Below are 24,194 nucleotides of genomic sequence, written 5' to 3'. Positions count from 1 at the left end.
AGTTGTTAACATTTTGGAGTCGGCAAAGACCACTGGCTGGAGTTGCTGTTGTATTTATGCGTGTGTGATTACTTAAAGATGTTATAATAAATTATACAATTGCCCGTCAAACTCCTCCACCTTGCAAGCCTAAGTAGCATGTTCTTAGGTTGAACTGAAAATCTTGTATATTGAAGTACTCCTATTTACAAACTGTACATGTTATGTCCACATTGCTCGCAGTGTTACATGTAGTTGTCAACAAAAGTACTGGAGTTATACTCGTAGTCCGTCTGGTGGATTTACCGATCATAGGAAATGTTTTTCGTCAAGGGATAAGAAGTGACAGGGCTGTAAAACAAAACGCATAATCCAGAAGCGCAACCCACCAAGCCAAAATTTTGTTGCACTGCAAATTATTGCTAAGAAGTTTATATGCGAAGCTAATTGCTTGCTGTATTGGTTTGTACCCTGTATTAAATTAACTAATAAATTGGCTCAAGCTGAATATCAAAGAAGTTTACCGCTGTTCCAATTTACTTGGCTGCGTCTTGAAATTACACACAAGTCTATGATGTGGCTAATGCCACTTCCCATAGATTTGTATGTACTGTAAGTCCTAGCCAAATCAAGTCTTGTGGACATGGCCTATTGAAAGAGGCGATGGAATTCGCCTAGGTCTCTGACCTTTGCTTTAAGCACAGGCTCCAGAGCCACTTCCAAGCATTTACTGTTGGAACTCAAGCGGCACTCTTCCCTTGCAGAAGGTGAGATGTTTCTGCTGCAGAGGGTGGATTGTTGCTGAGCTGGTGGGTGGGCGGAGGAGGCTGGTGTCATTAAATTGAATAGCCTGAAACCACATCTGGAGATGATATGCTTTCAAATGACCTCAGTTTTCCTGGTCTTTTAGAAGATTTGGGTCTGCTCATTGTATACATCACAGTCATATATTTTTTGTCTACCAGTGGGGGGGGGCGGTGAAACTAGCTGGCCGTATGTACAAAAAGCAGACCAATTGTTCATTGAGTGTTTCGAAATTCCATGCAGCTGTCCAAATACCAAATAATTAACCCCACTACTTATGATGAAATGAAACACGGCCTTCTTCAAAAATAATGGAGCACATGTACATTTTGAGGGTGATATTTCTGCAAACTTACATGTAAGCTTCCACTGTGGAATAGCTTCGTGAAATAGCCACGAGCACGGCTGCAATGGGTCACCATAGAGTCCAATGTGACACTTCTGGCTGGAGCCAGTTAATTCAAACATGGCTATGTTTTCAATGACAACCTCAATACATTTATTGCCTCTGTTTTGTGTATGTTTGTATATATCCATTACCATGACTGTAATGGGCACAATTTTTAACCCCTCCCCTAAGTCACAACCCTGCCTCCGCTTGTTGCTAACCCTGTACCCAGAACTTGGATAATATTGATTCAAATTGATTATGGAAAATCATTGTGGGAAAAACAGAAGGAAAAAACATTTTTGTACTACAGATTGTATAACAGTATTTATCTTTTGTCTCATCTAATTAAAGGCTATGCTGCGTTTGTCACTTAAGTGTTGTAGATTTGTTCATGTCCTTCCATGCACGGTGGTGTGTGATCTGGATGCATTGGCATTTTTCTGGTTGATGACTTGTAATGATTTTGGCTTGTCTAATTGAATACTACCACATGTGAACTATTGCTTTTTGTGTAATTTTGCACTATGAATTGCACCCGGCATTGGATGCCTTGTGGGATGCTAGCCTGGCTGAGCAGAATTCCTGTGGAATAAGATATTCTAAGAGTATCCGAAAAAAATGTGCAAGGTTATTTTGTAGGCTGGTTTTATTTATGTTGTGATAATCTGTGTAACTGTACATGTATATTGTGGGGTTTTTCTTTGATTCACATAATGTTAATAAATTTGATAATGTACAAATGACGAAAGTGCATTTGAACTGCTGTGTAAGATTGAACTGCTGTGTTTTCTCTTCAGGATGGTCAGAGTTCAATATTAAAAAACCTCTGAGTGATTAAAATGAGGGGAAGGGGACTGGAAATGTGGAGAAGGGTTGCAGGTGCTAGTTGAAGTCACATGTAAAAGTTAGAACCTGGTTGATAGAAACCCGCCCACCGCTAGCGCTAGGCCCTCGTGTCCATACAAGTACAACGCGGTAGCGCGCCGATTCGCGCCGTCCACGGCCTTGTCGGGACGCCCTCGCTTGATATTTGGTCACGTGATCAAATAACATGCACCAGGAAAATTGTTCAACATGGCGGACAACACTTGACATGTCAAACAGGGAAGGTCGAGCTGTGTTCATTCGATAAAGTAAGGTTTTCATCAACCAGAGACATAAAATTGTTGTCATTTACTTGAAGCAGGGATATATGTATTGATTAACATGGTGTATTTTCTTATGTTTTTGCAGAGTTTTGGAGAAATTTAGCCATACCATAGATTTATCCTGGCTCTGCAATTTTGTGCAGGGGCCCCAAGTACTAAGAATAAGATGTAGCAATGTCATGATGGTTAGGCCTTCAGCCTGACCCCAGCACCATACCTGCTGTTGTTGAGTAAATGAGTTGTCAGTCCCTAGCCACTTCTTGCACATCTTTAGCTTGAGGCAGTGAATTAGACAGTGAACCCGTCCTTTATTTTAATTTGTATAGGCCTAGTTTGATTTTGAATTGGGAGAGATACGTGGGAGCGGGGCGGACATTGGACCCCCCACCCCAGTTCTGGGGGTACACAGTTCTGGCATTCATTACCATGGCATTACTGGCAGTAGCACGCGGTTCCTGTATTAAGGAAAACGAAGTCCACTTTTTCAAACTAACCAACATTCAGACTTTGAGGATCCATTCCTTAATCCCGCTCTAGTTTGGGTAAATTTTGACAATATTTAAGCAACAAAACCAGAATTCTTTTTACTCGCGTTCAGCGAAAGACAACCACATCACGCCAATTTCATTTTGTTTCATGTCTGGTTACCTGACCCAGCCATTGTGGATATAGTGAATTTGTAAAAGAAACTTTTATGGTTCCAGGTCAAGGAACCAGACTACATGCACAAATTCATCTTCGTTCATGGCTCTTGGTCATGTCATTTTACTCTGCCATTTTACCCCTTAATTTCACTCAAAAACCAAAGCCCTTCCCTTTTTTCTTTCTGATATGAAAGAGGACATCACCGCCAACTTATTTAGGTAAGTTGTTTCGAAAATGTAGACTTTATTTCTTTATTACAGGAACAGGGTGCTAATAATGGTAATAAACGCCACAATTCTGGGGGTAGCCTAGGCTTATTGAGTGTTTGGCCTGTCACTGACTACTTCCTGAACAGTAAGGCACTACAGTGCCTTACTGCACTCCATTAGTTCCACATGTTATGGCATTTTAAAAAGCTGCCCAGCAATCGTACCAGATAAAACATCCATTAGCGCTTGCCCCTAGGCCTACATGTGTATTGAAATTCTACCTTTATCAAACTACTGGGTTCGAGTGTATTTTGTAGCATTTAACCTATATTATATAGTTATCAAAAAGCGAGGTTTTCTCTACCATCTTTTTTGTTTTTTGGCGCGTGACGTTCGGCCACAAGGGAATGCAGATGTGTGCAAATCGTAGAGGGAGGAGAGGTAAGGATGGTAGGAAAAAACTTCATTTTTTGACAATAATATTGGTTAAATGCTACAAAATACACTCAAATCCCGTAGGTCGACATGGGTAAAATTTCAGTATAAGGGTCTTCAGGGGAAGATTTGCTTAAGCAAGTGTGAACGAATGTTTTATCTGGTACGACTGCTGGGCAACCTTCAAAATGACACCGGGTGCAGAACCATCAGATAGGTGGAGTGCAGTAAGGCCTACGGAGTAGTGTTCAGGAAGTAGTCACTGGCATGCCTAAATATTTAAGCCAAGCAGTTTAATGTATTCTAATGTTAGGCCTATTTTTTTTTTTAAAGAAAAAAAAAGAGTAGGCCTGGGGTCTACAACTTTCAAGCCATTCTCGCAGTCGGCATGACGCCACTACAAACATTTAACACGTGGCAAAAGGGCAAATTTACCCTTGGAGGCTTGGTGCGCTAGAATAATAAACAGAAGTTCCTGGATGTCCGACCGCAAGAATGCAAGCCTATCATACTTACTGTATATACTGTACATACTGTACATGTACCAGCTTATTGTTGTCCTGCCCAAGGCAACTGACATGGCTGTTGAAAGCTACATGTAAGTCATTCAAGTAAGAAAAATTGGACAATTTTACCCGGGTGGGACTTGAACCCCAACTTCCTGCTTACTATCATCAGTGCAGGGGTCTTTAACACCATCACCTGCAGACTTGACCACGTACGTTTTAGCTTCAGCATGGAGCTATGGCTTCAGGAACATCCTTCTGTAACAGCGTAATGTTCATTGATAGTCACGACATCAGGAAATTCTCTGTCTTTCCCCAATGTCATGAGCATTAGGGTGGGTGTTATTTGAGGTTTCGAGCACCAAGCTTGTCTTGCGGCCCACGGTCTGCCGGCTGGTTGGAGTCAGAGCAGCCGTGGGTACTGCAAACAAATATGATAAGTCCTTTCATAATATCGTTCCCAAAATCTCTTTGCATTCCAGAACTTCTGGCATGATTCATCCTCCCATCAGTTCGTATAAAAAACCCTGCATGTAGATCAGCGGATACCATGACATAGGCCTACCCATCATAGTGAATTGGATTTGGAACGGCAGGCAACACGTCACTACATGATGTAGTTAACCGTTATGAAGACGTTGTAGTTGCTGGAGGTTAATACCATAGCCATCATGTGTGAGTACCAATTGGTGACTGTTTAGTCGGTCTTTATTTTGGGTTGGTTTTAGCGTGTATCGAAATATAGATGTTGGCACCAAAAAAGGAATGAAGACAAACGTTTGTCTCCACAAGCCCGCCCTGACTTTCCTCACAAAGGAAATTGGCTCCTCAATGCAATGAAGGTCTGCATGTACATATACGTGTCCTTGTGTATGTCCATATATGTAGTTGCTTAGAGTGCTGTCTTACATGTATACATGAAACTAGTGTTCTCAGCGTAGCAAAGATTTACAGGGAGCTTAAGCTGGGGTGGCAGCAGTGAAGCAAAAGAGCAGTCTTTCAAGGAGGATGCTCTCTCTGGTTATATCATTCATGTACATACATACATGTTGGGTGAACTCTCAAGGTGTCAACATTGCTTGTTTCCTTCTCTCTGTGCTTGAGTAGAACTTTGGAAAGAGTGCCTCCAATGAACATCATTATACTAGGGTGCTCAGATCTTAAACTTGTTTATATATTAAATGATTGGGAACCCAAGAAGTCATACAGGTTTCTTTGTGAAGTGAGTAAGTCTAACAAATGTAAGCAAGACAGCTTGTCCCAATAAACCTCCCCTGTGGAGAAAGAATGCTTGAAATGAAATCAGCAGTGCCACAGCCCACCCCCTCCCTTCTGTCACCAGTTTCTGAAATCTCAAGAGCATAAACAGTTGGAAAGAGTTCGCAGTGATGGAAATAGCTGGACTCCTGGACTCGCATTGCAAAATGCGATACATTTTGTACAAAAAGTGAGACAAACGTTGAACTGATGTGCAATTTTTGCGAATGGAAATTTTTTTTTAAAATCATGCATGAATGGCCCTTACAACCCTCTCCTGCCGGCCACTGTGCACACGGTGAGCTTGCGGCATGGATCGGAAATCGGCCCCTGCCCCGCTAGCGGCTTCACAGCAAAAATGCAATTTTTGACAAAACAAACTCACCCCAGTTTCTTGCTAGGTAGTTTCGCGCAGCACGAGGCCCACAGATCGTTGGGAAACAAGGTTGCTGCAATTTGGTAGGATTATATAGCACGTGTAGTAGTTCGGTACGAGCGCACACATGTACATTCAATACTTGATAAGTGGCGCCGTGCGCGTTGGCACATACACCCCAAGTGCGATACCAGCTTCGCACGTACCGGTACGTAAGCATGTGTTAACTTCTGTCCTTTCGTTGTGATCAATGCGCAACAAAAATGTTGAAACACTGTCCAAATGTACCGTTGGAAAATGGCAGAGAGATACGCCATGGCTGAAACAAAAGAATCAGTCGGAAGACATCGTCCTTTACTGTGAGTTATGTAGCTTGCAAGAGGCCCAAATCAAAGCCGTTTGAAATTCTGCAGAACATTTGTCAAATCTCAATAAAGCACCAACTCTTACAGTGATTTCTGATCAGTGCAATTTTTAGTGATGTACATGTACCCCATTTCGTTTTTCTTGTTAAATATTTTACTAATGTTTTACTCACCAACCGATCTAGGTCAAATGTAGAACATCTCAGGATCTAAAATGGCACCCCAAAAACTCACGAGTAGGGTCTTGCTGTCAGCTGGGTTTTTGTTTATTTTCCCTTTGATTGTGTAAAAAATTGTTTCTCCACCCAATTTTTGGCCAGAGCCATTACCAACAACCATGCTATACCATACCTGAGTCTTGTTTTATTGTTGAGCCTTGGTGTACACATCAGTGGATATAAAAACTGGATACCATGGTGTAATGGTACTGAATTAGGCCCATTTATTTTTTGCTGGTCAATTTCATTATAATGGTAATCAAATGACATGATTAGCAAATCTGCTAATCAAGTTTATTTTCTTATTTCCATCACTGGTTCGATACATGGACATCACTTGACACCCTGTGCACAAACCTCTGGGACTGGCCTGAAAATTTTAAGTATTTTCTATGTACATTTGTAAATGCTTCATTATTTTGTTTCCTACATGTGACTTTTTTGGACGTGTTATCACACGCTAACTACTAGTTAACCACTGTAAGGGAAAATTAGTGAAGTCCGTATATGAAGCTCTTAAAGAAATTAACTCACCTGTTTGCCAGTATGGCATTGTGACATCTCAACACGTTCAACCAAATTAAAACTGAAGCTTTTTCTTGTTCTGTCACTTTGTTTTCCTCTGCTGCCTTCTTGTTTATTTATTCAAAGTTTTCTTTTAAAGTTTCCTCCCGGGGGGATTTGCAATATAATTTGACATTTATTTGTTTCTAACCACATACGTACATGTGTCCCTGCATAGCTATACGTGCAAGTTAAAACCTGTTTAGATGATGTTAACTTTAAGCACACTTTAGTCATCAAAGTATCAGCAGTAGAGGCCAGAGATTGCTCTGCCATCTTGGACATGTTTGAAAAGTTTGCTGTGTAAAAAAGAAAAAGACAAAAAAACCATGTTTTTGACAAAACTGCATGTACGTGATGATTACTTGGCCTTACAAAGATAAGGTTCATCTGCTTGCTACATGTACATGTACGGTACATGCAGGTTTGGGGTCCAATTTCAAGTGTTCAGTTTTTTCTTCAACCTGTTACACCTGGGATGGGAGAAGATGTACATGTACATTTGGAGTACAGTGTACATGTAGGCAACTCCATTTAGAATCCCTAATTTTGGACTAGTCACTCATGGGAGTCAGGTGGTTGTACCCCAGTAGTAGCTCATTCTTTGCCTTCCACCTCTGCTGCCTGGGTTCGAATCCCACCTAGGTCAGCATGTGGATCAGGTTTCAGTCCCCACCTGACTCCATGGGTTTTCCTCTGGAATATTCATTCTGTTCCGACACCTTTGTACATGTATGTAGAAACCCATGTGTAATAGTTTCTTTGAATTTGTATTGATTTCCTTATGGAAAGTAATCCAGTTTCTAAAAATAAACTTTCTATTCAAGTTTTGAATACATTGTACAGGCCTGGGTGTGAGTACATTTACATATACACGGTACATGTATGTGTGCACACTTCACATACCTGTAACATGCATCCTGTGTACATGTACAGTGCACATACATGTACACATGTACCGGTACTTGCAAATGCTGTATCTTACAAACAGGTGTACATGTACATGTACATGTACATGTGGCAGGTTCCTCAAAATATGGACCATTAGATAATGTTCAACTTTGGGGGTTCATTTTTCTTGAACAGAACAGCAGTGAATTAATTCCTAATGTCTCATGTAATGAGGGAAGTCATGGCTGATATCTGGAACAATGATGACTGTGTCCATCTTTCAACTTAATTGGAGTTAATTGATTAAAGTCTTGAATGTCAGCATTTTTGACGCACGTGAACAACCTGTTGAAATCCTAGCCAATAAAATTTACTGAGGAGTGATAATCCCCGTGGTTATTTTACACAGATGTGGTGAAAGGTGATTATATCAAAACCATAATTCACAAAATTAAAAATACATGTACCTCTCACAATTAATCGGGTCCCAAAGTCGGCAATCCTGAACATCATTCGAATCTGTCAATAGTGTCAAAAAAATTTACTGCAAAAAAAAACAGCAAGTAGAATCAAAATCGATGTACAACACCAGCTTTAAAAAAGAGTGCAAAAAAGCACCCCCAGACCATCATCATGTTACGACTGGACCGATCACATTTTCTTCGAGTACGTTTCTGAAAATTGCAGTCAAAATACAGTTCATGGCGATTTTGCGGCTTCCGTTATTATCTTGCAGTGCCGTTAGAGAAACGTTTTGCTGCATCATGGCCAGTTCGACCTTTGACATCAACCCAGATGGTGCACTGTCTTTTTCATTCAATATTCATGAGCCCTTCCACGGAATGGCAACGCTCAGGGATTTTTCTCTTTGGACCAAGGTTTCTCGAAAGAAACTCAGTCATACTGAATGATGTTTGAAAAAAAATGATTTCGGAGACATAAAATACGATGCATTATGAAAATCTAATGCGCACAGTTAATCATTTTAATGTAATTTTCAGCAGGAATATCTCCAAAATAAACGGCAAAATGAACATTGCGGATAGAATTTTCAAACACTACATGTGACAGCATTTTCGGCATTCTCAAACGTCATGCGTTTTTTGTCAAAATTCTCGAACGTCATCAACATTCTGTCAAATATAATGTTCGCAACGAACATATTGTAATCATTGTACATTTTGATGCAGCAAGATAATTTTTGTTGGTTGAAAGGTATAAGACCTGGCAGATTTGCTGGTATAGTGAGAGTGATTGTGAACGGTAAGAGAATGAAGAGAGTCAATTTGTGCCCGTTTTTTCATGGCTTTTATTTTTTAAAGTTATTTCTCAGGTGTTTTAAAATACATCAGTTGAAAAATATACTGAATTCTCCTTGTATGCAATTACCGGTAAGTGGGAACATGCACGATACGTTTACAAGCAGTTTTAGCTAGAACCATATTTGGAATTTGGATTTTTGTATCTTTTATTATTTCTTTCTCATTTTAAAAATAGAGCATTGAAAAAATGCAGACTTCCTTTATGCAAAGAATTGTAACAATTTGGTAGTTCAGGATATTACCTGTACATGTACATGTGGTAACAAAGCTTTTGGCTGGCCTTTAACCCCCATTTGCCAAAAAAAAATCAAGTATGACAATGACATGATAAATTTTGTATGCTGTTACTGCGTTTCATCTGCATTTCTAAAATTCAGCCTAAAATTACATGTATATAAACCTGTTACATGTAGCAGGGAGTCTAGTGATGCACATGTACATGTACATGTATACATGTATGAATGAACTGTACATGTACATGAGTGAACTGTACATGTACATGAGTGAACTGTACATGAATGAACTGTACATGTACATACATGCACATGTATTCAGGATTTGAAACTCTGTCATATTAACATTGAAATTTTTGTTGTAAAATGATGCATATTGTACATGTACAGTATACTAGTACATGTATATGAATGGTAATTACCCAGTATGTTTAATTACTCGAATATTTGCTGTTGGTTTTTATTGCTTTTCGTATACATGTAGTACAGAAGTCTGTTGTGCGCTGTTCTGTTGGGCCTTGGCCATTTGCTTTTGAGTCATCATGTGCTTCATTTGCTGTCATTGTGCAAATGGGGGTATGGATCAGTGCATGCTAAATATGATTCAGTGTTGGGTTAGACTTCCTATAAGGTACATGTAAACATTGGGGCTGAGTCAATTAGACTAATTCACTATTCGAATATTCGACCTTCAATTTGATCAAATATCTGAATATTCAGTTGTACCGACCGGCAGATACATACATGTACATGTATGTGTACATGTATATTCAAAATAAGTTGCAATAATGCACACAATTGTACATTATATAATCACTACTGTACATGTAAAATAGTTTCTCAAGTCTAAAAGTATCTCCAGCCATGATTTAGCAAGATTTTAAGAGAACAATTCATGTACATGTTGAAATTTTATTCCTTTTCATTTTGTAATGAATAATTTAGTTTTTGAATCGTTGTAAGAATTTGGAAAAAATATTCAAATATTCTGTAATCAATTGAATATTCGGATATTAAGCACAGCCTGAGTAAATGTACACGTACATGTAAATGTGCATACTACATGTACATGTATTGTACCACGAGGCATGCTTGTTACCAATGTAGCGGTACATGTACTGTACATGTACCAAATATTTACCTACATTGTATTGGTACATGGGTACTGTTACATTTGTATGTTATGTACATACATGTACATGTACATGTACAACCTACCGGTATGTAAATCATTTACGCACTTTGCTCATCAGGAAATGAAATCAGCTATTTGTTCTAACAACCATGCCACAAATTACCACCAGTTCCCACAATGATAGATGTACATGTAAAATACATCATGGCATACATGACTGTGATATGATTCAGCATGATTCAGTGTACGTGTACGTAAATGTACATGTAGGTTTACTATTTGTTCATAAGAGTGAAGAAATTTGTACAAGTTTATTGGTAACAAAGGTAAGCACAATTTACATTATACGTGTACGAGTACAATGTACTTGTAGGTAGACATCTTTCACACTGTACTGTACATATACCATACGTGAAATGATGGCTAAAAGCTTCCTGTAATTGATGCGCGTACATGTTCATGTGCATGTAAATACTGGTATTGACGCATGTGTTTTTCTAACCACAATCAAGACCATGACATGTTGTGGTACATGTACCAACATTTATATACATGTACATGTACCGGTATACATGATGTACATGTATGTATACTACCATGTACTTACGTACAATGTACATGTACACATGTACTGTAGACCTATACATGTACATGTATGTGTACCAGTATTTTCATTGGTAAAATGCTGAATTTTTAATTTGATTGAAACTTGAGAACATTTTTGCCTACAATGTACATTTACACATGTCTGGTACATGTAAATGCCCTTGCCAAGGGCATCTTACACTAAGATGCTCTTGGGTTGTGCACATTAAGATGAATACGGTATTGATCCTGTCTACACTCTGCATAGGGCAGTATACATGTACATGTATGTGTACAGTACATGTACGCAGGCTGCAATGGTCTTTGACCGTGTTGACAATGACTCTTGTTGGTTGGATTACACTATCGGTATATCCATGTACCAATACATTACTTATACCAGTACATGTAGTTCATGCAGCCTTGCAGGGAGTTTGTTTCCTCTTGCTCCAGTCTTCTGTTTGTCGGTGACATTATTTTGAGCTTCATTTTTAGAGCATGGTAGTCACTGTAAAACATTTGCTGTTAAAAACCTTAAGGGTGCATTTCTGAGACAAACGGGTGCATTTTAGCTAGCTTTGCCCGTTAATTTCGAGTCCTTAGAGCCTTAAGCTGAAGACAGAAATATGTACTACTACATCTAAGGCTTAGTTTTTACCCCTCCCCTTTACTGAGACCTTTTTTGGTTGAACCTTTTCTCTGGTTAGGAAGAAGAGTAGACTCACACATTACATTGCAGCCATATCTGTGACTGCCAGTACCGAGGGTAGATGTGCTTTTTTGCTGTACGGTCAGTGCTTCCCCAGTCAGCCATAAAGATTCAAAACATCATTGCCACTTTTGGAAGTATGGAAGTGTACCGGTACATGTACATGTACATTGTTTTTGCACTGTGCATGTTCTTTAAGGGGATTGCCTGTTCTCACATTCTAGACTGAAATAACATCATTTCCTCACAATCAAGTCTGAAATGAAGTCATGTCCTCATATTGTTTCTGAAATGAGGTCATGCCTGCAGTTTACAACTGCAGGGAGACCTAGGGAACTTGTATACATGTGCATGTACAGTGTATACTGCGGTGTGCATCGTGAGAAAATGAAATGGCCAGTGCATGTGAACCTGTGGCCTGTTTTGTACATGTATGTTTTCATTGTTGATTTCACCCGGTTGTAGGTTTTCCAAATCAGGTTTTCATCTGCTTTTACATGTAGCTGATGAGGCCACAGTTTGCTTACACATGAAGCAAAATGTGACGTACATGTATTCAGTATAGAGGTCTGTTCTGTGGAACATTGGAAATTGATATACTGTGACTGACCTTATAATTATTTGTAATTCATACACAAAAAGAGAAACATGGAACATTGGAAATTGGTTATACTGTGACTGACCTTATAATTATCTGTAATTCATACACAAAAAGAGGTTTTTGAATAATTGAAAGTGGAAACAAAGGAGAATGGTTCTGCATACCGATATCTACTATTTCCACTTTCATTTTGTTAAACATTTTTGTTCATGAGTTACCAGGGGTTCAAATAAAAATGATGTTAGTAACAGTGCAACCAATTTTCACTTTTTTTGTGGAATATTTCAGCAATTACCAGTGGTCATTTTTCACTCAATTAATGAAAAATTCTAGATTATTCTCATCGCAAGATCTCAGGCTTAATAAATTCTCATAACCTGCAACTTTCATTCTGTACTGATACATTAACTTTGGAACTCAGTATTGTCTCTGAATTTGTTTCGCCACTCGGTCCATTGGCTTACAGCTCCAAACCTCCGCAGGGTAACTTTGTCTCTTAGACAAGAAATATTGATGACATGGAGAAGAGTAGTTGTTCATGTGGTATGAAGTCCAATTTGCAGTCCTGTGCAGCACCTTCTTTAGTTTGTACACAAAAAATTGGTCATTTTCAGAAACATGTAGGTCTGCATGCGCGTGTGTGCTTTTGGTACTAGTGTTATTATGTTGCAGAGAGTGCTGATTTAGTTTTCTTGGACTAGCCACAATTAAATCTTTTTTTCCGTATTGTGTTGACAGCTGAAATGCAAGATTTGGCTGCTGTGGAGCGTTCCAACAGGGAGCGAGCTGACATTGTGGCCAGATATGACAAGGTATGTCCTGTACAGCTTCCCCTGTACTGTATGCGTGTTCGTTTATTTTGCAAGTGGAGAATCCACCTGCCTTCAGCTTTGTCTTGTTCCAATTATGCCATTTCTTTTCTGCAAAGTGTACATGTATTAACCCTAACCACGCTGAACCGAACAAGGTTATGCAGGATTTCAATGGTCCCTAGGGGGTTAGGGTTAAACCACTGAAAAACAGTGCTTCTTTTTGCTGCAAAACATAATTTCTTTACAAGGCAAAATGTTCACGTATTGCAGCTAATTTAAAATCTCAGCGTCACAGATTCTGACTCTTTTCAAATCATTATTTGTACAATTCTTTTTACTGCATCCTCACATTTTACAATTCTCAGAAGCTGCGACATGCAGCGATATAATTTTGCCAGAACAGCAGGCCCTGTACAGTCACTAGAGGCAAGTTCAAGTTTAACACAAGGACTACCTCCACAGACTTCCTGGATGTTGCATGTGTACAAAACCAAGGGGAAATGAGAAGTCCGCTGTCAGAGACATGTGGAGTGCTTGACAGCTGTAGCCATCAGCTGTTTCTGCAATATAAATTTTCCAGATTGCCTTTACAGGGCCTCTGTTCTGAACTGATTAAAACATTTGATATTTACTGGTAAACACTCCCAAAAAAGGTGTGTTCAAGAAGCAGTAAACTGCGCTATCACGTGAATGCTACACAGTGTGTACGTATGCACATACTGTGCATGTACATGTACATGTGCACCCATGCACATGTATGATTTGTTTGTTTGAAGTACATCACAGAACACCAGAAACAAAGGACCAGAGTGGGTACAATTGTTTGCTGATTGTTTGGTCAATAAGAAGGGTGTGCCATACTGAGAACAAAGTACAGAACGGTTGCTCTGACTTACATGTACATGTATGTTAGGTGTTTTCAATGTGAAGATCCATCAGTTTTGCAGATCACACTCTGGCTACATTGTACATGTCAGGGTGCAAGTGGTAAAAGAATTCCCAGAAACCTTCCTGCTTCTCTGCTTTCTGCACTACTGTTCTGAAACATATGTACTGGAACACAATGCTTTTACAGTTGCGGTCAAGGGTATACATGTACAGTGTACTTGTGTGCGGTACATGTAAATTGTACCATATGATGCTCTACATGTGGGTCATTCCAGAAATTAGGGGTCCTTTTTTGTGTGTGTCCCTGTCACATCTGACATGATTTTGTAAGTTCAGAACACATTTCTAATTTGCAAGAGTGACGAATTAATGAAATTATGGTATGTGCCAAACAAATAGTAATAGTTTGAAATCAATTCCAGTGACATTTCCATGTCAAATAAAAAAAGTCCTAGATGTAACGGGGACACAAAAATGTCACACTTTTGGAGCCCTAATTTCTGGAATTACCCATGTGCTATACATGTACATGTATGGGTACATGTGGATACATGCGCACAAGTACATGTACATGTATACTTGGCCCATAATTGAGTTGAATAAATGATTAATTGTGCATTTAAAAACTTTGTTAGTTAAAAGAAAACCAGAGAAAGGTTACCTACATGTACATGTAGTTTGAGGTAAAAAAGGTACATGTATGAGTCGTACATTGTACCGGTACATGATACATGTACATGTGCATGTGATACATGTATGTATCTGATATGTGTACTGTACACGTACATTTATGCAGTGCACATACATGTACAGTACGCTGATCCTTGAGCCCAGTAATTACACATGTGCCCATTTACATGTACCGATACTTACACACCTGTATGTACATGTACAGTATGTAAGTCTATTAATTAGCCTCCGTGCTACAAGTTGATGGACATGTGTGTTAATGTACATGTACCTACATGTACATGTATGTGTACTTTGAACTTATATCCCCCCGTACCTGTACATGTACCGGTATACCTTTACGTGATCATCGTACAATGTATAATATTTACTGATGAAGCCCAAATCTTTTTTGATAAACTAATGGAAACATTTACATGCATAGTACATGTAGAATTTTATGCATGTTCAAAGTACTGTAATTGCTGAAGTGTTACCGGTAGCTGTAAAGGCATTTATGCTCTTGTACATGTAATTTGTCTTGGAGTTAAATGCCCAAACAAGAGCACCTACCGTACAATGTACATCCATGTACATGTATTTGAGTTTTGTTTCGCTTTATTTTGTTTTTTTTTAATGATTTGTCATCACATGTTTTTTGGGAGGTCATGTTCTAGATATTGTGAGAAAAAAATCACTGTCTTACCGGTACATTCATTTCACCCTCACTGACTGCTGAACAAAAGCTGATTTGGAAAATAAATCTGTATGCATTCCCATTGCATTTAATATACTTGTAGTTGTATTAAATGTACCGGTACATACACATGTTGTATGCTGTTGTACTCTCTGTACATGTACCGCTACTTTCAATGTACAGTGTACATGTATGTACGCATGCATGTTTAAAACTGCATGCATGTTTAAAACAGACACATTGCAAGGATACAAGGGTATACATGTACATGTATATCTGTGGCTTTCTACCGGTGTGTGCTGTAAGGTCTGAATCATCAAGCCACAAACACATTACACCAGTAAATTAAAATCTACTGTAGGCATTAATTTCAAAGTAGGTATCAGAATAACTGTATGTTCACGCTTTGAAATCCAAATTGCCCTCACACACCCCTACAGTAGGTCTTGGCCCTATCGCGTTGCATTGCATCCAAGCAATTTACCCAAATGGGTGATGCAGGGTAAATAAGTTCAAATGCTGGCTATCCTTCTCCCCCCCCCTTGTCCAGACCAGATTATACATGTACATGTACTTGGGGGGGGTTGGGTTGAAAAGAGCGTGATTGATTTTTGTCACCGAGTGAAGAATCCTCTATTAGATTACCCCTCATGCCTGTAATTTGCCCATGTCAGCGCCGTATGCAGGGCACCACAGCGTGAGCACATTAGATTGCTGGTCCCAGATTCACAAGGTGACAACAGATGGCAAACAGTACCCTACCTCCCTCCGCCCTTCGGTATTAAAATTAAATTTCTTGAAATACTGGACATCTTTCTAGTAGAGGAGCATAATCCCTTCGAGAGGTCCTGAACTTGCCTATACAAATTTAGGCTGATAAATACATCTACATGTACCGATACATGCTTTTTGAAGATTTTAGTATTCATCACTACAGTCACTTATGGCAGTAGCAAGGTACCGGGACATGTACATGTGTCAGTACCGTATGTACATGTGCATGTAGTACATGTACATGTACGTTTATTAAAATGTGAATAGAGTGCACAGTAGGCAGATATATGCCCATATCCTTGAAATTGCCGAGGACACTGCAGTTTCTGCAACAAAGCCACTTTTTCCATTGGTCAAATAGGGGTACAGGTACAGTGATTTTGGTAGTACATGTACAGTACTTTGATATACATGTATGTGCACATGTACATTATGCCTGTACATGTAGATCGTTACATTGCTTTGATGTCAAATAGTTATCTAACAGGGAATTGGTCATTGTTACCCACATCATGACTAACGTGGCAGCATCACTTCATGTTTTAAAAACACAGTCGTTTTAGGAGTTCATTACCACTGCCAGAATGCTCAGAGTTTAAAAAATGCATCAACGAGGGCAGCAAACAAATCTAGCAACTTGATGTCATGTACATGTAATACGGCTCTCATTCCCCAGAGTTCCTTGACCTCTTGACTGTAATGGGGGCTTTATAGCACAAGAACAGAGAAAAAGTATAATGTCATTCGTGGGAAATGACCTCGGCCATCTGCCTGAAATTCATCAGGACATTACCCCGTTTCAATTGGGATGGTTCAATTGTTTCGTTCGATCCAGTGTTGATCAACATTGTCGATGGAAAGCAATCCCAAATCACTCTCACTGTCCAACCTCTTTTAATTCACAGTTAAGTGCGAGCAAGCATAGTGTTTACACATCCCGGCGCATTCGCCCTGGAATAATGAAATAGTCGTATACCGGTAGCTGCAGAGCCATAGTGTGACGTCATCAATACAGGCTTCTATTCAATGCTCCCAAGGACTTTTGTTTTCAGTTTGCCTGATATGAAGGACGACCTCAACTCGGGCTTTTGATGTCAGTAATAATCTTTATTCAGTTTTACATAACAGATTGTTTTATATACATGTACAGGTATCTAAATTTCATAAAAAGTGAAATTGTGAATTACCAATGTGTTTGATCTTTAAGCGTATATGTTTGAGTGTAAGAGAACACTAATAAAACAATGTGCATTTGACAAAAATACTGTGGACAGCCCAGAACTCATGTACATGTACATGTACATGATATACGCACATGTACATGTATTAATGATTAAAAAAAAATTAATTACAGTGTATGAATATGCCACTGCTGTATACGTACATGTACAGGTATAAAACTGTACCCTAGTGGTAATGTATACTCACAAGTACTCCGTACATACCGTGTACTGTACATGTACAACAAAGTTCTGTATAAATTTGCAATGTCTAATTCATGTGCGTTAGTACAATGTACATGTGCAGTATTGCATGTACCACAGCAGTTGCAAACCTCATTGTGTTCTAGATTTTCCATTGACAAATGTACGATATCATAGCAAACACAAAATTTAAGGTTTCGTTGTTACTGTAACAAACTGTATACTGAACATGTACATGTTTATGAACAGGTGTCAACTATTTTTGCATTCTATTCACTGTCACCTTTTTTGAGGGGCCCTTTGCCATGCATTTGTCCTGTAGCATGTACTGTACCCGTAAGGTGATTTGACAGTTTCCAAATTTTGTACCGGTACTTTTGCACAATTTGACACAAAGGACTTTTGAAAATCAAAAGGTCACGTCAGTTTTTCAGGGATTGAACAATTGTCATATTCAACAAAATAAGGAATTCCATTGTGAAAAGCATTTAATTACATTTTTGGAATGTGGCTGTGTCCCACATGTACAATGTACATGTACGTACATGTACATGCACATGCCGGTATGTACCGGTACATGTATGTAGATGGCTGTATACTGTCTTTGCGTGCTACCGGTAGCTTTGTTGAAATTGAAAGTGAGTACCGTATAAATCTACTGTTTTGTAACTTGAAGGTGGAAATGAAAGTGGTAAAATGAAATATACGAAATAAAATATACAAAATAACTTATATAGATGTTGGAATTTGTAATTACTGGTAAATGGGAGTGTAAAATTTATTGATTGAAAAATTTTATTAATTGAAAGGGAGGCTTGGTGCCAGCCACATTCATAGTTATAAAACATGTTCAGTAGGCCTACATGTACATGTAGATGTGCTGTACTTACATGTACATGTAATAGATTCAGGGAAACAATACTGAAAATGAGTTTCTTGTAACTAAACTCCATTCTACTCACTACACTGTACATGTACGTAAACGAAATCATGATTTTGGAATTTATATAGTACTGGAATTTGACTTAAAATGCATGCCATGGGTATTACATGTAGGTATCGGTACATCTGTACATGTACGGACTGGTACATGCACCAGTACTGTGCATGTACCCATCCATACATGTTACAATTTAATGAGCGGATGGCACATGTATTGTACATGCACATGCCGTAGTTGTACATGTATACATACATGTACGTACATAACTGTATGTACCGTACTTGTACATACATGTGTACATGTACATTGTACATGGCACATGCACAGGTCTATATATGTATGTTTTGTACACTGCCTCTGGTTTGTAAATTAATTAAATCATGTACACACATGGTTACAAGATGATGGGGACCACACACATACATGTACCTACATGTATGTGTACTGGTACATTCTTTACATGTACTGGTAAACACCGGGTCTGGTGTTCTGTCATGGGGATAAATATGTCCCCACATCATAGTTCTAACTTTCCTAACAAAAGAAATGTCCCTCAATGCATGAAAGACCTTCCCATGTGTGAACACAGTGTATACATGTGTACATGTATATGTGATGAATATGTCTGCAAGTGCTGAAATTTTTAACATCCTTGATGGGAGGCAAGGTTTTACTTCCCTGGTTTTGATGCCAAACATTCTTTGCTTTCAAGTGGGCTGTGATAAGAAGCAGGGTTGAGCCCAGCCTGACCTCACTTTCTATCACAGTGTCAGGCAGGGGGATGAATGTAAGAATTAAATTTGATCTTGCATTGAGAATGCGTACATGTATGTACATTACGTGTACATGTACGGTGTACTATGTACCATACTTGTACATGCCATTTCATATGTGTATCTTTCATGTTTTGATCACAGAATATTTGAGAGACTTGTCTGGAAATTGTTCTTGAAGTAAAATGTACATGTGCAATGTGTTCATTGATGTCAAAGTTACAGTATAATGTTCATTGTTCATGTACCGTTACTGTTTCTTGTTACAGTGTTGTTGGTTTGTTTCTGTTTTAATTCTCCCTCCTCCCAAAAGAGTTTAATCTCATCCAACAGGTTAAAAAAACTTGTATTTGTATACATGCTTCTATGTACATGTACATGACTACATGTATGTGCTTCTATTTACACATGCTTACACTGTACCGGTACCTACCGGTTTATTTCTGTAACAAGTAAATCATCAAAACACCCAAAGGAAGCCCACCCACCAAAAAAATCAAAGGGAATTGGAGAAGAATTTTTGTGTTTGACCTCACATGACATTGACATGCAAGGATTTCCAAAGGGAAATTTATTCTCCACTAGTATATTTGACATGTTTGAGAATTAATTCATACAGGTATGCCTGTGCATAATTTTTAAGGGGGGGGGACAGAGCAGAGTTAAAGGTTCAATACAGGGGTATTTTCGTGCTCAAACAAAAGATTTTGGTTAGTCAAATAATGATATGTTTGCATCAGTAGAAACAAAGGGCTTTGTAGTCATGATTAAAAAAATGACTTGGAGGAGGATCTTCTCACCTCATGTTGTGCCTGATGTGGTCTTTTGACCTACATTGTACATGTACCGGTACGGTAGAAATCATCACAGACAGCCTTGATTAAGATTGAATTTGAAGCAGTCAACCAATACGCCCAGAATCCTTTTTAAGGGACTCCACAAATCAACATGATATGAGGGTGTGTCTGCATTGTACATGTATGTATATGCAACCGTACATGTACAGCACATGTGTGCAAAAGTCAGAAATTGGCTTGGTGTGGAATCGTGTCAGATTTCACTGGGGTCCAGATTTTGTGTGACAAATTTTTTTGTGGATATGTACCAGTACACGCAGCCCTTGAATCCTTCATTCATTACTTCCAGTAAAGATTAACTGCACAAATATGGACAGTACACATACCGGTACCTGTACATGTACGTGTATACTGGTACAGTATGTGTGCACAGCACATGTACAACTGTACAATATACTTGTGTACCGTACATTTTTACTAAGATTGCAAAATCTGAACTTTGGACTGTATTTCAGAATTGTCAGTCTAATTTAGGAACAATCTGAAGGGATCTTGACTCGTCCCAGTAGTCGTAATTTCCCCAACCACTGCTCCTGCAGTTACATGTACGTGTATCATGCCTGTCCCCATCATGTAAATATTGGTAGAGCCTTTACAATAACAGATTTTAAATCCTTCCTGATCTCCTGTGTAGTTTGTGATGAGTTTTTTGTCTGTTGAAAACTACAGCCAAACATTGAACTTTTGCTTGTACTGTACATGTACTTACATGTATATGTACATGTCCAGTATGACCTACATGTACATGTATGTGTACCAGTACATGTACATGTACATAGTATTGCCTACATGTACATGTACATGTTTGGGTACCCGTACATTCATAGCCTACACACACACACGTACATGTATGTTCCGTAGGTGCTGGTATCAATACGGGCACATGTGTGTACATGTTTTTAGTACAGTTTTGTTGGAAATTGACAATTGGGACTAATTCACTTGTTTTAAAGTGTTTGGATATGAAAAAGACATGATGTTGACAAGAGTTACAAAGTACATGTATGGTACAAAACAGTTTTTATTAGTTTGAATTGAAACATTTCATTTTCATGTGTTGCTTTGACGAGTATTGAAATTTCATGGGAGTTCATAACACCCATCGTACATGTACCGGTAGTTAACCCATTGAGAATATTTATTTGATGATTATTGAAACTGAGTCTATTGTGTCCTGCGGTTAACAGCAACCCTTTAAACAGAAAAACAGTATTTGGTAGCCATTGGCTCCTAATGGGGAAAAATCTAAGCGCCAGCACTTTTATGAAAATTTAGTAATCACGTGTGCTGAATATTCATGAATGTAGGTACGTGTAGTATAAATACCCTGTGTTTACATCGTTCATCCATGCCGAAGAATCATGACCTGGAGCGGCACACGTCCACCTCACAACTTGCATATTTGATTCAAGTGCCAATGAGGTCAATCCACGAAATCAGTTATTCGGACGTAATTCCGCCACGAGCTCCGTTTCAAGTTTCATTTACGTTGCAGCAAAACAGCAGCAAAAAATGGAGCCCATGCCATACTGTGGTTTGTAAAATGGCCCTGGTGTCCATATACAGTGCATCAACAACGTATGTTTAGATCAGGAACCAACCTAACCGTGCGTGTGATCGCGATGCATGTATTGTACACTTGTATGTGTACATGTAAAGTATGGTGTGTACATGTACAGCGCAATCGGTGCGACTCGATGCGACTTGCGCTGCCATTTCTACTTTTCAAGAACGAACTTTGAGTACATAATCATTGCTTTTTTTATTTTTAAGCATACTCAAAATTGCTCAAATACATTTGTATGTAGTTTTTAAGCTATCTTAAGTCCCAAATGGCGACTGGATGGTGAAAATACCGGTATGATCGCATTAGCAAAATTGTGGTCGCATTTGCCACTGATTTAGGCGCTATTTAAAGGGTTGGTTAACAGTTTTATTTAAGTTTAAACTACTGGTACAATCAATGCCCCCAAGCCGCTGGTTGGGTCCTGAGTTAGCATCCTCTCCACACCTCACTACCCTCTACGCACCATACAAGCTGCCTCATCACTGGACCCTCTACAGTCTCCTGACAAAAGACAGAGCATACTGTCCGAAACATTGAGAACTGCTGGTTCTTTTCAGAACCCTACCTGTACATGTATACCGTGGTGCTACCACAAACATCTAGTTTTACATGTACAATACTTGCTATCTCCAACATGAAAAGCTTCGAATCTTATACAATCATTTCATTTTTAAATATTTACGGTAGTTGATTATTATTGGAATTCAACAGTTTTCCTTTTACATGTGAAAACAATTTTTAAAATTTTTAATTTCACGCACATATACATATGTACATGTACCATACACACATCCTAGAGCCATAGGTTTATCCAGCATTACCATTCCAGGCACAGGGGTTAATCTTAAAAAAAAAATGTGCAAAATGAAGTACTTTATTTGTACTACATGTACATGTAGGTAAACCTTCAGCTCTACCCCACTGCACGCTAGTGGGCAAAACTGAAGCTGATGTACACTGTACCGTACATGTACAGTATACATACCTGTACATGTGATCACACTACACTGTAACATTTTAACATGCCACCAAAAGGACTCCCTAGCCTACCCAGAGACCAGATGCTTTCCAATTGAGGGAGATGTTCATCTGATACACGAGGGCATGCGAAACACACTGGCATGAAGCTTTGCCTGCACAATCCAGAGATAATAACCCCACTACATTGAATCTTCTGCCCTCAGGGCACTGCAGGCCGCACAAATGTCAGTTTGGTAACCCAAACCCGAGCAACGCGATCGTTAGATACATGTACTTCATCTTGAATTGGCTACAGTATACTCGATCTTTAAGCGCAAGTCCGCAAAACCCTTGACTTTTAAACAGAGAACAGTACATTCTTCTGGATCTGATCTGGAAAATCTCATTGTAATATGTTTACATTGTATGTATTGTGATTTGAAACCTTCAGTTTGTTCTGTCAGCTTGAGCACATTTCTATTCAAGATACGTATACAATGTACATGTAGGTGTATCGACATGCCTTTTTTCATTAGTTTTCCATTTTGTTGATTCCAACTTCACTTGTACGTACATGTACATTTATAGTAAACAATGCAGTGTTCGTCTCTGTTTTAAGTTGGTATTATATTTAGAGATCTCAGAATGAGTAAATTTATCAACAGTTAAGTTTGCAAACTTCTCACTTTACCAAAAACAGTCTCTACAAACAGATTTGTGGTTTTCATATGTACATGGCATCATTATGAACCAGACTTCTACAAAGGATATTTTGTGGTTTGAGGTACGGGTAGTGACTACTTACAAAACTTGTCATTACACTTACAGCAGTGGACTGAAACTGTTTCAAAATATAAAGCTTAAAACCTTCACCTTCATGTTTATTGTGCATGTACAGTTAGCACTGTCCATATCTTTTTTTCTTATTGTAGGGGCGTGAACCAGGTGCCAAGATTGATCCATGGGAAGATGCATCCTTTATCATCTACAAGGTCACTGACAAAAATGGCTTTTTACAGTAAGTGCGCAGGCTTCATTTTAGAGACCAAGCAACCAATTCATTGCCCAATGCAGCATGCAGAAAACAAACTTCCATTTCCTTGAAATTTCCTTGTATCCTGTTTCAGTCCCAGTAGTAACTGTATTCTACATGTATTCTCACTTGTCTATTACAGAATTTGCTATTCGAACTTTTCCTTGTACCGGCTATCATTTTAAAGTAGTTTTCCCTTTCCCTTTTTTCAGTTTCCATTTGCTTGAAGTTTGAAGTGTCAATACATTCTATTTTCTGACTGCGTTTCCAAATGGTTCTAGCAAAAAAGTGTGAGAGAGTCGTGTTTTGTGATAATTTTAATCCTCTAAGAGATCCATAATTTTCTTTTGATTGATTTTTTTTGTGGCGTTGTAGAGAGCATGAATTACCCCCAAGCCCAGATGAAGAAGAAAGGAAGGTAAGT

At 38.8% G+C, this 24,194-nt stretch overlaps 1 protein-coding gene across 3 annotated transcripts in view; it reads left to right on the top strand.

Moving 5' to 3' along the window:
- Positions 1–2,225: 2,225 nt before the first annotated feature.
- usp6nl (USP6 N-terminal like) overlaps positions 2,226–24,194 on the top strand; it is a 55,189-nt gene continuing 33,220 nt past the window's right edge. The window contains exons 1-5 of one of the 3 annotated variants that reach the window (XM_022250299.2): positions 2,226–2,307; positions 4,600–4,792; positions 13,112–13,185; positions 23,670–23,755; positions 24,146–24,188. In XM_022250299.2, coding sequence (XP_022105991.2) covers positions 4,789–4,792; positions 13,112–13,185; positions 23,670–23,755; positions 24,146–24,188 — 207 coding nt within the window. In that variant the 5' untranslated portion in view covers positions 2,226–2,307; positions 4,600–4,788. Of the gene's footprint in view, positions 2,308–4,599; positions 4,793–10,785; positions 10,805–13,111; positions 13,186–23,669; positions 23,756–24,145; positions 24,189–24,194 lie in introns of those variants that run through there. The other 2 variants (XM_087134090.1, XM_087134091.1) reach the window with 2 other exon arrangements.

This window comes from Acanthaster planci, linkage group LG03, assembly GCF_054643075.1.
Source record: "Acanthaster planci isolate LZ-2023a linkage group LG03, COTS_SCS, whole genome shotgun sequence".
Taxonomy (NCBI): Eukaryota; Metazoa; Echinodermata; class Asteroidea; order Valvatida; family Acanthasteridae; genus Acanthaster; species Acanthaster planci.
The sequence above is the reverse complement of the archived record's forward strand: the minus strand, read 5'-3'. Positions and strand labels throughout refer to the sequence as shown.